Source organism: Artemia sp. Qi Xiang Cuo, chromosome 6 (assembly GCF_049724085.1).
Source record: "Artemia sp. Qi Xiang Cuo chromosome 6, ASM4972408v1, whole genome shotgun sequence".
Classification (NCBI taxonomy): domain Eukaryota; kingdom Metazoa; phylum Arthropoda; class Branchiopoda; order Anostraca; family Artemiidae; genus Artemia; species Artemia sp. Qi Xiang Cuo.
This window is the reverse complement of record NC_142799.1, coordinates 81,231,978-81,247,665: the sequence shown is the minus strand read 5'-3', so window position 1 is coordinate 81,247,665 and position 15,688 is coordinate 81,231,978. Positions and strand designations below refer to the sequence as shown.

General features: G+C 35.8%; 1 protein-coding gene across 1 annotated transcript in view; it reads left to right on the top strand.

The window, feature by feature from the left end:
* LOC148951655 (glutamate carboxypeptidase 2-like) overlaps positions 1 to 13,290 on the top strand; it is a 109,925-nt gene extending 96,635 nt beyond the window's left edge. Inside the window, exon 11 of the mRNA XM_089091176.1 lies at positions 13,124 to 13,290. Within this exon, the coding sequence (XP_088947302.1) occupies positions 13,124 to 13,290 (167 nt within the window). The remainder of the gene's footprint in view (positions 1 to 13,123) is intronic.
* The last annotated feature ends 2,398 nt before the right edge of the window (positions 13,291 to 15,688 follow it).

The following is a 15,688-nucleotide window of genomic DNA, read 5'->3' as shown; positions in this document are numbered from 1 at the left end:
CCTACTCAGACTCATTTTAGGCCTTTTCTGAGGTTCACAGTCTCCTTCAAACTCTTAAGCTTTCTTTAGCCCTTTCCGCCGTTTTTACTGCCTTCTGATTCCATGTAGTCCTTTCTGATTTTTTTTTGTTTCTTCCAGTTTTTTCTAGATTATTCCGACCTATTTTAGTCTTTTTCTAACATTCTTGGTTTCCTCCAGCCTCCTTTTGTCCCATCCGAAAATAATTTACTACCTTCTGACCTCCCTTGATACCTTCTAAGTTGCTCTTGCGTTTTTGAGCTTTTTTTATCCCCTTCTGAGTTCCTTTAATACCGTCTGACCTGCTCTGATCTTTTTCTTATGTTTTGGTCTCCTTGTACTTCTCTTAAGCTATTCAGACTTTTCTTAGTCCTTCTCCGATGCTCTTTGTCTCCTTCAGCCTCAATAAGTCCCATCCGAAAAATTTTAATACATTCTGGTCTCCCTTAATATCTTCCAAGTTGCTCTAGTTCTTTCTAACTTTTTCTAATTCCTTTCAAGTTTGTTAGGCTATTTCGAATTTTTATAGTCCTTTACCAACCCTCTTGGGCTTCACCAGTCTCCTATAGCCCCATCCAACTTCCTTTACTGCCTTCTAATTTTCTTTATTGCCTTTCTACTTCCTTTAATTTCTACCGACGTTCTTGGTCTCCTCTTACTTGTCTTAGGCTATTCCGGCTTTCATAGTAATTTTTGGATGTTCATGATCTTTCTCGATCTCCTTTATTCCCTTTCAACTCACTTTCAGTTTCATTTAGTTTCAGTTACAGTTCAGTTTCATTTATTTATATTTGAAAACAAAATACATAACTTACATAACATTCCTGCCAGGAAAGCACAAAAAAATATGCTTGGCTAGGGCAGGACATTAACTAATACTAATATAAAACAAACATAAACAACAAATTAACTGAACGTATCAAAAAGAAAAAAAGGAGAAAAGTAAACCCGTAAATAAATCAACCTATGGTTTCAACTTTAAAGGTAAAAAAAGAAGAAGAGAGAGAAAGCAATAGGGAACAAAAAAAAGATAAAATAAAAATGTGGAGAAAAAACAAACCTGGAGGAGGACAGCACTAAACACTTTTTCTGTAATGAACCTTCGATGCTCGCTTAAAGGAAATAAGATTGTTTGAATTCCGTTGTCTAAGGGGAGTGAATTCCAAATAGTCCGTGCAAAAAATCTAATTAATAAAGAAGCTCTTTTCGTAGAAGGCGCTTCTTGGACTATGTCATAAGAATGTCGTGTGTCGTATGTGTACCAATCTTAATTTAATGTAAACAGATCTTGAAAGGAAGATGGAAGGAGGTCAATGAAATGCTTGAAACGAAAATTTGCGATTTGGAAATCTCGAGTCTTAGACACATCAAATATTTTGGTAAATTTGAAATGGAGGCTGATGTCATCTGTATGTTGAACCGGTGATATAATTTGAACTACCTTATTTTAGATGATTTGAACTCTTTTATAACAAGAAATGAAGTTACGTGCTCATACGGAGCAGCCGTACAAGCGAAATTTAAGACGGCAGATGACCCCAAGGGACCTGGAAAATTTATTGCCTACTAATTTTGCATGTTCTTTCCACGAAAGATTCTCATCAACTACAAATCCAAGATATCTACTGGTTTTTACTCTATTTATAATATTATTAGCTACTTTTAATTTGAGATCTGTTTGAATTGACGATATTCTAGAAAATAATACATAATTTGTCTTACTCTAATTCAGTGTTAAATAGTTCAAATCAGCCCATAAAACAAATTCGGTGAGAGCTGTTTCCACTTTCGTAAACAAAGAAGGTAGATTTTCACATGCAACAAAAAGAAGTGTATCGCCTACAAAAAGTATTATATTGCCTTTAAACAAATTATTTTGCTTGGTCAACATAAATAAGAAAAAGGGGGGGAGGGTCCCAGTATTGACCCTTGTGGCACTCCACAGAGTATAAAATGGAACTCGGATGTTAGGTTTACATTATGCAGAACTTAAGCTCTATTACTAAAATACGAATGAAACCATTTAAAGGTACGTTATGTGTCCCTATTGATTTGAGAATCTTAAGTAATTTGTCATGATCAATAGTATCAAATGCTTTTTTAATGTCTAACAATAATGCTGCCGGTCTTAGGCTTTTATCAAATGTATCGTTCACCCAATCAACCAATTTTAAAATGGCAAGATCCGTTGAAAGTCCATTCCGAAAACCAAACTACGTTTTACAAAATATATCCTGCTCCTGGAGGTAATTGTATATTATCTTATGAACCACTTTCTCATAAATCTTGGGGGAAAAAAGGCAGAATGGATATGGGCCTGTAATTGCTCGGGTCATTTTTTGACTTTCCTTAATGAAGAGGTAATACACTTGCCACTTTAAGCCTTTCAGGGAAAGTTCCCTTATCAAGTGACAAATTTATTAAATAAGCTAAAATAGGAATGACTATCTTTTTAGTTGCTTTATCTTTTTTTAACGACACATCATCAATTCCACAAAAATTGTGATTCCATTTTCGTAATTATTTCATTTATTTCATTTTCATCACATTCCGTAGACAGGAATTCAGAAGTTACATTTCGAGGTGGGAGTTTTGGGACAGAGGAGCTTAATGATCTTTTAGCAGCTTCATGGCACAGTTTTGAACCTTCCTCTGAAAAATCCTTGCACAAATTTTCCGCAATTTGTTTTGGATCATTAACAATTTTAATCATCAAGTCATCTTTTTTGTTCGCTCATTTTCTTTTTTGTGGCCCAGTACTTCATTAATTTTTGTCCAGCTCTTCTTCATATTTCCTTTAATTTGATCTAGTTCCTTTTCATAATATGATTTTTCAGAATACCGTTTTATTTTATTCAGTCGATTTCGGTATTCTTTAAAAATCTGGAGTTTCTGATCCATGGGGTCTTTTATATAATGTTTATACTAATTATTCTTCATTTTTGCAGAAGCAAGGATACCAGTCGTCATCCATTCCTTCCTTGGAATGTTTTTTTTCTTACTGACCTATTTAATTGTACAACACTTATCAAACTCCGTAAGAAATGCATCCAGAAAAAAATTTTAAGCCTCATTTGCACAATTACTTTTAAAAACTACCGAAAAATCAACCCGGTCTAAATTTTCAGCTAGTTTTCTTAAACTGAATTTTTTCCTAATTTTCGACATTTAAGCTTATTTTTTAGTGGCCTGATATTTAAAATGTCAAGTTTGCCAATCCATCATTAATAAGAATGTCAGCCCAACAATCCTTTAATAATTGGCCATCAACAAAAATATTATCTATTAGAGTTGCCAAAGACAGCTTTACTCTCGTTGGAATTGATACTAAAGGGTATAAATAACACGACAACATTATGTTAAGGAAATAAACACGGCCATCTGAATTCAACAGATCAATTTTAAAATCACCCATTATATCTTTTTATTTTCTCTTGTCTTTTTATTTTCTTATGTTATGTCTTATTTTCTATTTTATTATGTCTTATTTTCTATGTTATGTCTTATGTTTGTCTTTTTATTTTCATTATGTCTTTTTTATTTTCTCTTGTAACTTAAGACAAAACACTTTCAAAAACTTCTGTGAAATCATTATCTGAAAATGATGGTACTTTATATACTATTAATTCAAAGAACTTTTTCCATAAAATAAGTTTTTCAAAGAAAAGTAAAGAACTCCATTAAACAAAAATGAGCAAAAATAAAATCAAATAATCTACCAGGCGTGAAACTACAACAAATCAGCATCGATAAATAAATGAAACCCAACTCGAACAGAAATTACAATAAATAACCGAGTCAAACTCAAAACAGGCAGAAATTAACATAAGTTGGGCTCAAAACCCCTATACCTTCCCAAGGCCAGAACATAATTTGCACTTTACTGAAAAAAATATAAATTGTTTTACTTTTATAACTTTAATAAATCAAATAATATTAAGATTTTGATTACTAAATATCGATATATGTATATTAAACTGACAATGCACATTCATTTGTATTTTTTTCGGTAAAGTGCAAGTTATGTTCTGGCCTTGGGAAGGCATAGGGGTTTTAGGCCCAACTTATGTTAATTTCGACTCGTTTTGAGTTTGACTCGGTTATTTATCTAAATTTCTGTTCGTTTTGGGTTTCATTTATTTATCGATGCTGATTTGTGGTAGTTTCACGCTTGGTAGGTTATTTGATTTTATTTTTGCTTCTTTTTGTTTAATGGGGTTCTTTACTTTTCTCTGAAAAATTTATTTTGTGGAAAAAGTTTTTTTAATTAATTTCTGTTCGTTTTATATTGGCATAGTCTTTTCAGAGAAAAAGAAAATAATACTTTAAATCTTTTCGTTTTTTTAAAGATTTATAGTTTGGCCTGCTCTTTGTATGCTGGAGAAAACTTTTCAGCAATTTTTAACAACCTACACCATCTTAAAAATCTGGACACAAATAGAAGTGTTTAATTTAGTTTCATACCTCGTCTAGTTGACCTGAAATGGAAAACTTGATTCCATTCGCAAAAAAATCTGTTTACTTTCTTTAATAGCTTGGATACACTAACGCTATTTTGATTTGGTTAAATCTTAAGAGCAGAAGCAGCCCCAAAAGTTTGAACATAAAACCATCAGTCGTTCTTGGGATACTGCTGAGATGTCTTATTGGGAATTAGCATTAACACAGTACATTTTGATTTAATCTTATGGCAACATTTAGTTTTTAAACAGAAAGTCAAATGGGAGGGTAGACTTGGGAGGGGGATTAGTTTTCCTCCAATCACTTTCGAATATTAAAAAGGGCATCAGCCCTTTCTATTTTCGATCGAATGAGCGAAAAGTCTAAACAAAAAAAGTCTAAAAAGTCTAAACTTTCCCTAGTCTAAACAACAACAACAACAAAAAAATATACAATATACAACAAAAGTTTCTTATTGTTTAAAAAAAAATAGAGTTGTGAGAAAGTCAAACTTTAGCGTAAAGAGCGAGGCGTTGAGGAGGGGACAGCCCCTTTCATATACGGAATAATTTCTGTTCCTTTTAAGTTTTAATGTTTCTCCTTACTTTCAGTTTTAGAAAGCTTGTTTTTTTTATTTAATTTTAGAACGTTTTTGAATTAATGCAGGTTTTGATCTTGGCTGACAGTACATGAATAATTTAAACAAAATGTTCATATTAATTTACTTTTATTTGGTTAAATGGCTTTCTCGAAACTTGTTTAATTTTATTTACGAACGTTTTTATTAGTAATGAATATACCTAACTTACGAATTAACTTACGTAACGAACTTCTATATTCGTATATTTTTAATGCATATATTAGGGGGTTCGCCCCCTAGTCAATATCTTCCTCTTTAAGCGAAAGTTCAAATTTTGTTTCAATTCTTTAAAAATGACCGCTTAATCACAAAGGCCGTTAATTAGAATAAATAGCTCTTATGAAAGTACTAAAAAATCTTTGGCTTAAAGAGCGAGGTATTGACTAGGGGGTGCACCCAATCATATATGTAATATTTTCTGTTTGTTTGAAGTTTTGATGTTGCTGCTGTTTCAGTTGAAAAACTTGTTTTTTTATATTTAATTTCTGATCTTTTTTTAAATAATGCTGGGAAATCCGGCGTCCCCTTCATAGCAATGTCCCTTCCCCCATGAAAACTTATTTCATGGAAAGATCCTCCAACATAACCCCCGACCCCACCCCCACTACCGGGAAAAATCTCCCCTGAAAACGTCTGTACTGTATACTTCCCAATAACCAATACTATGTGTTAACATTGGGTAAACTTCATAACCTTCAGCCCTCCTCCCGGGAACTTCGGGGGATTAAGTCATCCTAAAAGACATACTTATAATATTTTCGAAAATGCTGAACAAAATGGCTATCTCAAAATTTTGATCAGGTGACTTCGGCAAAAAATGAGCGTCGGAGGGGGCCTAGTTGCCCTCCATTTTTTTTTGGCCACTTAAAAAGGTCACTAGAAATTTTAATTTCCATTCCAATGAGCCCTCCCACGATATTCTAGGACCACTGGGTCGATACGATCACACCTGAAAAAAAAATAAATAAATAAACACGCACCCGTGATCTTTCTTCTGGCAAAAAATACAAAATTCCACATTTTTGTAGATAGGAGCTTGAAACCTCTACAGTAGGGTTCTATGATATGCGGAATATGACGGTGTGATTTTCATTAAGATTCTATAAATTTTAGGGGGTCTTTCCCCCTTTTTTTCGAAAATCAGCCAAATTTTCTCAGGCACGTAACTTTTCATGGGTAGGATTAAACTTGATGAAACTTATATATTTGAAATCAACATTAAAATCCGATTCTTTTGGTGTATCTATTTGTATCAAAATACCGTTTTCTAGAGTTTCGGTTACCATTGAGCCGGGCTGCTCCTTACTTACAGTTCGTTACCACGAACTGTTTGATAATGTCAAGCCTTCCAATCACTTTCGACTATTAAAAAGGGCACTAGGCCTTTCGATTTCCAATTGAATGAGCCCTTTTGGAAACGACAAAGGTATCTTTAAACACCTTATACGTCACCAGGGCATAAATTACAATCCTTACCCTAAGGTCTGTTAGGGTGGTTGTCATCCTCTAAGACCGAATTTCCAGAACTTTAAACTACGTTGAACAACATGGCTATCTCAAAATTTTGAGTGGATTTGTTTGGGGAAATAGTGGGCGTGAGAGGGGTGTTAGTCGCCTTCCAATCACTTTTGAATATTAAAAAGGGCACTAGCCACTCTAGTTTCCAATCGAATGAGCCCTTTTTCTAGTTTCTACGACAACTTCTTCGATACGAAGTGCCCGGGTATGGAGAAAAACCAAAAAAAAAACACATTGTGCCCTCATCATTCTTTACTTAGGCAGTGCTAGCGCGCTGCCTATGATTCCCATTACCAAATTTTCCGAGCTTTATTACCTTGTTTCAATAAACAGAGTTTCAACTTTACCTTCAAGCCAGAGCGAAAGGTCATCTGTTGCATTATAATTCACTTCACTTCTAATCAAAGCTGCTAGTCCTCCTCTCTCCATAAGAGAACGACCTTTATAGTCAGCTTTATACCCAGGAACAGAAAAATCCATTATATTCACTTTCACATCATTTAAAAAAGTTTCACATAGGCCTACAAGCGGAGGTTGGGACTTAAGACAGTTCATTGCCGACAGGAGTGAAAATTTGGCTGATCGAAACCTTTGACAGTTCCCAAAAAGTAAAGAATTACCTTTACTAGAATCCAATTGAGAAAGACTCCCAAGTTCAACGTATGCACTATCGTTTGTGGATTTTGCTAGTCCATCTTTCCATTCTGATCCATCAAATTAAATGTCTGTGAACACATCCTCCTGAACTATCTTGTTTTCTTCGTAATTTTTTAAACGATCATGAGACCCTAACATGAACTTACCGTACACAGTAAGGAGTAAGGAAAACAAATATAAAGAGGGAAACAAAAACAATAAGAGAAGTTTACGTGAAGGCCGAAAAGGATATAAAGAAGAGAAGAAAGAAAATGAAAAACCTAAACAAAATAGCTTGAATAAATGCAAACACTAAGCTGAGGGTCCTTAACTGATAATATCATTAGTACTTCGGATTTTTCTTGTGTTTGGACCCTGCTTAACAAAAATCGTTCCTTCTATGGACCATGTGTTCTTTGAACCGAGTTTATTGCGAGCCAAGTCAAGCAACTGTTTCCTCTTTCTAGTTAAATACTCCGACGTAAATATACCTGTTTTCTCTAGGTTCAATTTAGCTAGAAAAACGGATTTTGCAACTCCTGGTTACGAAATACAACGCTAACGGGAGATACGTTAGAACTGTCTGGACTGGATGAAGATTGGAACCGACGAATGTTTTTGTATGTGCGAATATGCAATATCCGGTAGTCCCATTTTGTCTCCAATAATTTCTTTTACTGCCGTCTCAACACTAACTCCTTGAGTTTGTGTTAAACCACTGAAAATAAGAGTATCCAATCTCGTTTTTTGATCCATATCATCAATTTTCAATTCGTTCACTTCACCTCTATCTTCCAGGGATCCAATTTGGTTTTTGAGCCCAGATAACATTTTTTTCAAAAGAGCTGAACTTAGCCGAGTATTCAAGCAGGATCGCATCGTGAATTTTGGGAACTATATCTTCTGCAGCAGCAGAGTTGAGCCCCGAAGGATTCGTGCTCAAGTTATCACGGACTTTTTGTTCAATTTCATTGCGCAAACCACTTCGGAGATGTTCTAGTTCTTTTTGTGCGCTATCCACGATGGAGGCAAGAGAAGCCCGTAAAAGTTTAACTTTTCTAAGTAGATATCTGGAAAAGTAGCAAATTCACTGAATGTATTTGCTAGCTCTTTGGTTTTTTCCTTAACAGCTTCGCCGAAGTTTTCTTGGAAGGATTCGAGCTGAGATAGTTGAACCGTTATAACTTTGTGCATGCCGTAACAGAAAGCGACGAAGTGTGTTCCGTAATTCTTTTGAACTATGTCCACGATTCGAACGGGCCGTTTCAGATAACCTTGGAATTTTGCTAATGCCAGTCCTCTAATTTCAAGTCCTCCGGGCATCTTAGGAAATTGGAAAAAATGTTACCTTGCTACTACCTTTCTTATTTATAGACGTGCTGGCATTCGTCTGTTTCTCAATTAATTCAGCTACACGTCAATCCTTAATCCTTGCAAGCGAAAACTGGTTTCCTAGAAACCTTAGATGCACACTGTTTAAATGGCAAATCGGTACTTTAGTACCGATCAGACAAAAATGAAGTTGATCCTTTTCCAACTTCTTTTACTACCTAGTAAATTGCTCCACTCCTTTCCAACCTTTTCTTTTCATTTCCTTAGAACTTTAATTAAGCTATTCTGACATTCATTGGTCTTTCCCAAGGTTTTCAGTCTCCTCCAATTTCCTTTAGCTCCGTCTGACTTTCTTTACTGCCTTCCAACTTCCCTTACAGCCTTTCGACTTGTCTTGGTGTTTTTCCGACGTTGTTAGTCTCCTTCTATTTTCCTAGGATTTGCCCAATTTCATAATACTTTTTGATATTCTTGGTCTCCCACAGTCTCCTTTAGTCTCTTCCTATTACTTAACCATAGTTTTTTTCCGATTCCTTAACCATCTTGTGAGTTGGTCTAGCCCCTTCTAACTTTTGTTTGGTTTCTTCCAGCTTCGCTTAAGCTATTCCTACTTTCTTAATTCTTTTCCGACGTTCTTGGTTCTCCCACACCCTGTAGATCTTTCCTACTTCTTTAAGGGTCTTCTGACTTGCTTAAGTTTTTTCTGATGTTTTTGTCTCCTCCAGCCTCCTTTGGTCCCATCTGATTTCCTTTACTGAGTTCCAAGTTCCTTTAATGCCTTCTGACTTCCTTTACTACCTTCGGACTTTTTCTTAGTCCTTCCTAATTTTAAAGTTCATTACAACTTCATTTGGGCTATTCTACATTTTCAAGCAGTCTCTAACGTTCTTGGTCTCTTCTAGCCTCCTTTAGTCCATCCGGCTTCCTTGACAGTCGTCAGACTTCTTTTCCAGCCTTCCGACTGGTTCTAGTAATTTTTGAACATTCTGGGTTTCCTCAATTTTCCTTAGCCTATTCTGACTTTCATAGTCCGTTTTCCAACTTTTGGTCTCCCCCGGCCTCTTGTTGTCTCTCCTGACTTCCTTTGGTTGTCTTTCTGACTTCCTTAAATACCTTTCGACTGGCTCTAGTGCTTTCTGGAAACCTTTAAGAAGCAGCCTCCAAGCTCCCACAGTAGAAAGAAATGGAATTATTTAATGATTTCTTTCAAGATTTTATTAATTCTTCCATAATTTTGTATATAACGTATTCAATTTACGTGTTCTCAGGGATTTAAAAAAAGTAGTTTATATCCCAATTAGAAAGAAATGTAAGTCTAATGGATTTTCCAAGGTATTTCTAAGCTCCCTATCATTTCGTATATAGCTTACTGAACTCGCGTGTTTTGGGAATTTTTACAAGTAAAAAAGGCAGGGAGCACGTTTTAGTGAATATTTCAAGATTTTTACAAATTATCTATAATTTTTTATACAGCATAGTGAGCTTTCACATTTTTAGGGAATTTAAAAAAAGTAATCTCTTGACCTAAGCTGTAATTATTAACTTGAACTGCAAGAAAAGATAAAGATCGCATTAGAGGTTAAAAAGAACGAGAAAGAGGGGTAGGGGGCTAATTTAAGTTTGTGCGGTGAAGTGAACAGGTTTTTGCCACCAGATGTAGTAAAGTGGAAAGGCTATGACTACTAGGTGTGGTGAGGTAAGTATGTTGGACCCATTCCGATGTAATGAAGTACAGAACAGTTACCTCCCTAGATGGGGTAAGGGGGTAGTTGGGTCGAGTCGATAGGGTGGCTAATAACTATGGGTAGTGTCTTAACTATGAGTAGTCGGGTTTAAGTATAAGGAGACGTTCCTTCTGAGCTATACGAGAAGACATATATTAATTATTGATCACTTTTAATTAAATCTAAACAACGACGGTACAGGTTAATTGGCTCACAACAAAAACTGTACAAGGTACTTGCTCAATGCAACACCGTACAGGGAATAGTGTCCCAACGATCTGAAGTCTTTTAGATTTTAATTATACTACATAAACATCAGAATGTCAATCTTGATATAATTTACTGGCTCAGTCCCGTCTACCGCACGAAGTATTGCACACAGTGTTGAAGTTCTTGACTAGACTAAAAAGTGGGGGAATCCCCTGTTGAACTATGGCCAGGAAAAGGATAGAAACATCTGTCAGGAAAGATAAGATATTGAATTAAGGCCGATAAATCGGACGATAGGGAAAATGCAAGTGCCACCCCTTTATCACTCTACTGTCACGGTTGCTTCAAGTGAAGAATACAATAAATAAGAAGTTACAATGTTATATTTACCCAAATAGCATATACGCTGAATTTTCTTTTGATGCTTGTCTCAAAAGTTCTGTTTATGTCGTTTTGTGAGATTCCAAGTGTCATATTAGATCGTTTTTGTTACATTTGAATATTCAACGTTCGTTAAAACCATATATGTCCGCAAATTGTATCCGAAACCAGGCTTTATATAAAGTAATAAAACAAAATTTTGAATATATTTTGAGCTGAGAATATTTGAAGGTGTGTCTATTGTCTATTTTTGTTCTACTATTTAGATTTTTTTTTTTCATCTTTTAACCCAGTAGTAAAAAAAAACAAATATCAGAGTGAAGCAATTACAGAAAAGAAATAGAAATATTGCAAGAACAAATACTTTCAGAACAGTGGTGCAGTTGAACGGTGCAGTTTATGGTAGCAATGAAGCAGTGAGGCAGTTTATTGTTGCTGATATTAGAAAAAATTTATGTTTATCTCGAAAACTAAACTAAAATTACCATTCATCCTAATTTTTTCCACCATTTTGCAGCTGCAGCAAATTTAGGTGAGAAAGCAGAAAGGAATTTACAAAAACAGAAATAGTGACTACACAATGAAAGAATACATTTCTTTTAACAGAGGTTAAACACTAGAAAGTTAGAAAAGTGAATAATCACTAAAGGCTGAAAATAATTTACATAAGGCATTGTGTTCATTTTTACCAATGATAAGATTGTAAATTGTTAGTAACACCCACCACCTAAGAGATTTGACAGAGTGGACAGAAAATTATTTGCATGTCAGAAGCGAAGAGCGGAAAATAAGGTACTGGTCAATATTTGAATAACGACGAATCCAAATGCTTCAGAAATGTAAAGGATTGATCAAGAGATAACAAACAGTATCATTTGCTAGAAATCTTCAACACTCATAGTTGATATATTTGAATTTTGAGCTAGTGAATGAATGGTTTAATCCTAAAAACATAACAGCACAAACAGAGGGATCAGAATTTCATATGGAGGCAAATTAGTTTATTTCCGCCGCATTGACGTCACATTGCCACATTGACGATTTGCTGTTTTGTCTAGGCCACATCATGGGTCACACTTGTCGATTAGATCAATATTACACACGAGAACAACACCACTCATATCTCGTTCATAACTTGTCAAGTTAAAAAATGTTAAACTTGTGATTGACCAATCATAACTAAGACTTTAGGTATAAGTTTTTGAAAGTAGAAAAGATTGAGCTTTGGACATCAGCTTTCTTATCGTTCAAGACGAACGTAGCAAAAGATACAACCATTGTATTAGCAAGAAATAGATTGAAATCAAATTGCGGGCTCAGTTTTTCGCTTACGCAGCACAGGTCTGATGATAAAATAAAATGAAACTACCGTCTTTTATTTTGTTTTTATCGATAGACATGACTAAAGTGTGGTTTGGGTATCAGTCTAAAACAGTCAATACAATCCATTGAAACTGAATTTGAAGTATGCATCTTTCTAGCTGTTGGCTTCAAGATGTCTTGTAGAAGCTTAAACAGAAAACCTATAAAGCTAGATCCAGGTCATAACCCTGATTAAATCAATTACAAATTGGGGTGTAAGAAGATATTACCATAAGCATGATCCAGAGCTAAGACACAAATAGCTGTTGTCTTTTAAGTCACGGGTGAGATATTTCAATATAAAAATAACATAGAATAGTTTTTAAGGAGGATAAAATACTACTACTGCTACTACTACTACTACTACTACTACTACTACTACTACAAACAACTCATCGAAGCACCAAGCCACCTGAGACCAACAAAGCTACGCACGCTCCTTCTCCGTCCCAATATATTCAAAGCCTCCTTCTTTACACCCTCCCAGGAAGTTAAAAAATTTGTGGAAATAGAGCAGGGGATATCACCAGTCATCTTCCTGACCGTCTTTTTCGAAGGAAGAGATATGGGGTGCTTATCAAAAGAGGAATAGAAGGTAAAATATGGAAAACGATGAAACTTCTGGAGGCCTCCTGAGTACTAACGTGAATCTAAACTTTCCAAAAATTTCAGGCTATGCTTATGTTTCACATAAAATGCCTGGAAATATTTTTAATTTCTATCAAGGTGACTCACTACTAAGGGACAGAATTAAGTATAATTAATTAATAATTAAAATTATAATTAATTATTATAATTTTTTAACAAAATAATATTTATTATTAACAAAATTTATTATAAATGATTACTTTTCTTATTGCAGGTAACTACACCCTGTATGCTAAATCTGTGCCTATGCTCTACAAAACTGTAATTGAAGCGACCAAGAAAATACCTAATCCTAATCCAAATGAAGTTACAGAAGGACGGACAACTATTTATGATACTTGGTTGAAAAACAGCCCTTCCGACGGAGGAAGGCCTAAGTAAGATTTTTAAATTTGTTCATAGATGCACCTGGATTCTAGGGCCTTAGGAGATCCTGTGTTTATATAGTGTGGATTCAGTTGCTCATTCCAAACGGTTTTTAGTGTCATAGCTTTACCCCAAGCTTTTTACCTCTCTCCTCTGTTTGACTCTCTATCGAAGACTGAACAGTTAAATGTTCGCAAAGGTTTTTCTTACTTGAAATTTGCGTTAAGTTGCCCTTTGCATTTTTGGAATAATTTTTATTTTAGAAAAATATTCAATTTGTAATTTTTCCAGAGAATTCTGCGTTATTACTTTTAATTTTGTTTTTGTCTTTTTCTAGTATAAATAAGATAAATAAAAAAAAAACTTAACTTGATTTTTACTGATGCATTCCGATAATGTATAATCAATAGCTTTTCATTTGAAAATTGACAGTTAGCACTGACTAGGCTACGCATGTCCCCTATAACTTGGTTTGCTATCTTTACTATACTTCCATGTATATAGTTTTTTTCTCATGCAAATTAGAGCAGTGTTTTCCAAACAGTTTTATAGTTGTATTATATATGAAGGGTGGGGGTTAAACTCAACTTCGGCAGTTATGTTTATAGCTACTTAGCTGATGATAAACTCGGGGGCGTACTTCTTTGCGAAAATACTGCTTGACAACAGATGAACAAAATTATGAGTAGAAGGCTATCTTATACTCCCACGAGTACAATACCCCTTCGAATCCCGATCCGGACACTTTTTTTTAAAACTCCCACGAGTACCACGTGGTTTATGGTTTTCTTCCTTCAAGGTCGATTTATTTGCTGTTGTTTGGCCAGGTGTAATGACACTGGGGGTGATTTACATAATCGATGGGGGAATTATTGATTCACGAAGGGGGGAATTAAGAAACAAACATGGCTCCATTGTTTGGCTAGCCTAATCTGAGAACTTGATTTACGTAATCTATAGGGGGAATTATTGATTCACGAAGGGGAGAATTAAGAAACATTAAGGCTTCTTTAATCTTAGGCCTGAGGGATAAACGTTCTTTAGGTCAGAGAGAAAAATTAATATTCTATTTTTACATAGTGCTTCATCAATCTTTAGTGTCAGGAATTATAAATGACATCACTTCTTATCTTGGAATTATGCGGGGGTCTAAAGAAATAGAAATTCTATTTTTAAATACGGCTTCACGGAGCTTTTAGTCGGAGAGAAAAATTGATATTATAACGAAACCATAATAGTTTAGCTAGGAACATTTATGAGATGAAGAGATTAACGTAGGAAAGGGTTTCCTAGAAATTTGAAATGTGAAAGCACAGAGATGCCAAAAAACAAAAGGAACACACATAAATTACTTTTAGGGGATTATTTGGGCGAAACGGTGTTAGACAGCTTATGGAATTATTTTGGTGAAACCATTAGAGACGATGATTTAAAAGACGATTTAAAAGATGATTTTAGAAGAGGTTTTGTGTGTGGTCATTATAATACACAATTTCCATTGAAAAGTGTTGTGAGGTCCCCGACCACAACTCCAAAGGGCCCCAATCTCCATCCACCAATCCATAGGGTTCCAATCCCCATACCCCAAACCAGAAGGAACCCCCCCGTCCCCAAAGGTTCCCAGGACTCCCACCCGGCCCCGCAAACCCCCAAAGTCCCTCCCCGGGCCCCCAAAGGCACATCAAGCTCCCAAAAGACCACCGGTGTCCCAAAGGCCTTCACCCGGTCCCCAAATGTCCCCCAGGCTCCCAACTGGCCCCCAGGACCCCCAAAGGCCCTCCACCGGTCCCCAAAGGTCCCCCAGGCTCCCAAAGAGCCCCCTCCCCTCCCTCTCCCTCCATCTCCTCCCCCTCCTCACCTCCCCTCCCCCTCCCCCTCCTCCCAATCCCCTCCCCCAATCCCTCCTCCCCTCCTCCCCTCCTCCCCACCCCTCCCCCTCCCCTCCTCCACCTCCCCATTTTTTTAATATTTTTTGTGCATTGAGACACAGAAGGGCACCCTCCTCCCGGCCCCCCCCAAAGGGCCCCCGACGCCCCAAAGACCTGATTTTTCAGTGTCATTGTTTACCATTTTGGCTTTCTTTCGTTGTTTAGTATTGTCTGAAACTTATGATTTGGGATGTGTACACTAATATTTCGAACTTTTCTGAGCTAGATTTCTTAGTCTTTCGTTGGTGTGTGTTGCCTGAAACCTATGATTTGGGATGGGTGGATTGATCTTTATGACTTTTCTGAGATGGGTTTAATAGCATTTCATAGTTGTGGTCTTTCATAAAATTATTATTTGGGATGTGTAGTTTGCTCTTTCAGGCTTTTCTGAGCTATGGTTTAATATTATTTATTATTTGACTGTTTTATGAAACAAATAGTTTAGGATGAGTAGTTTGCTCTTTCAGGCTTTTCTGATCTAGGTT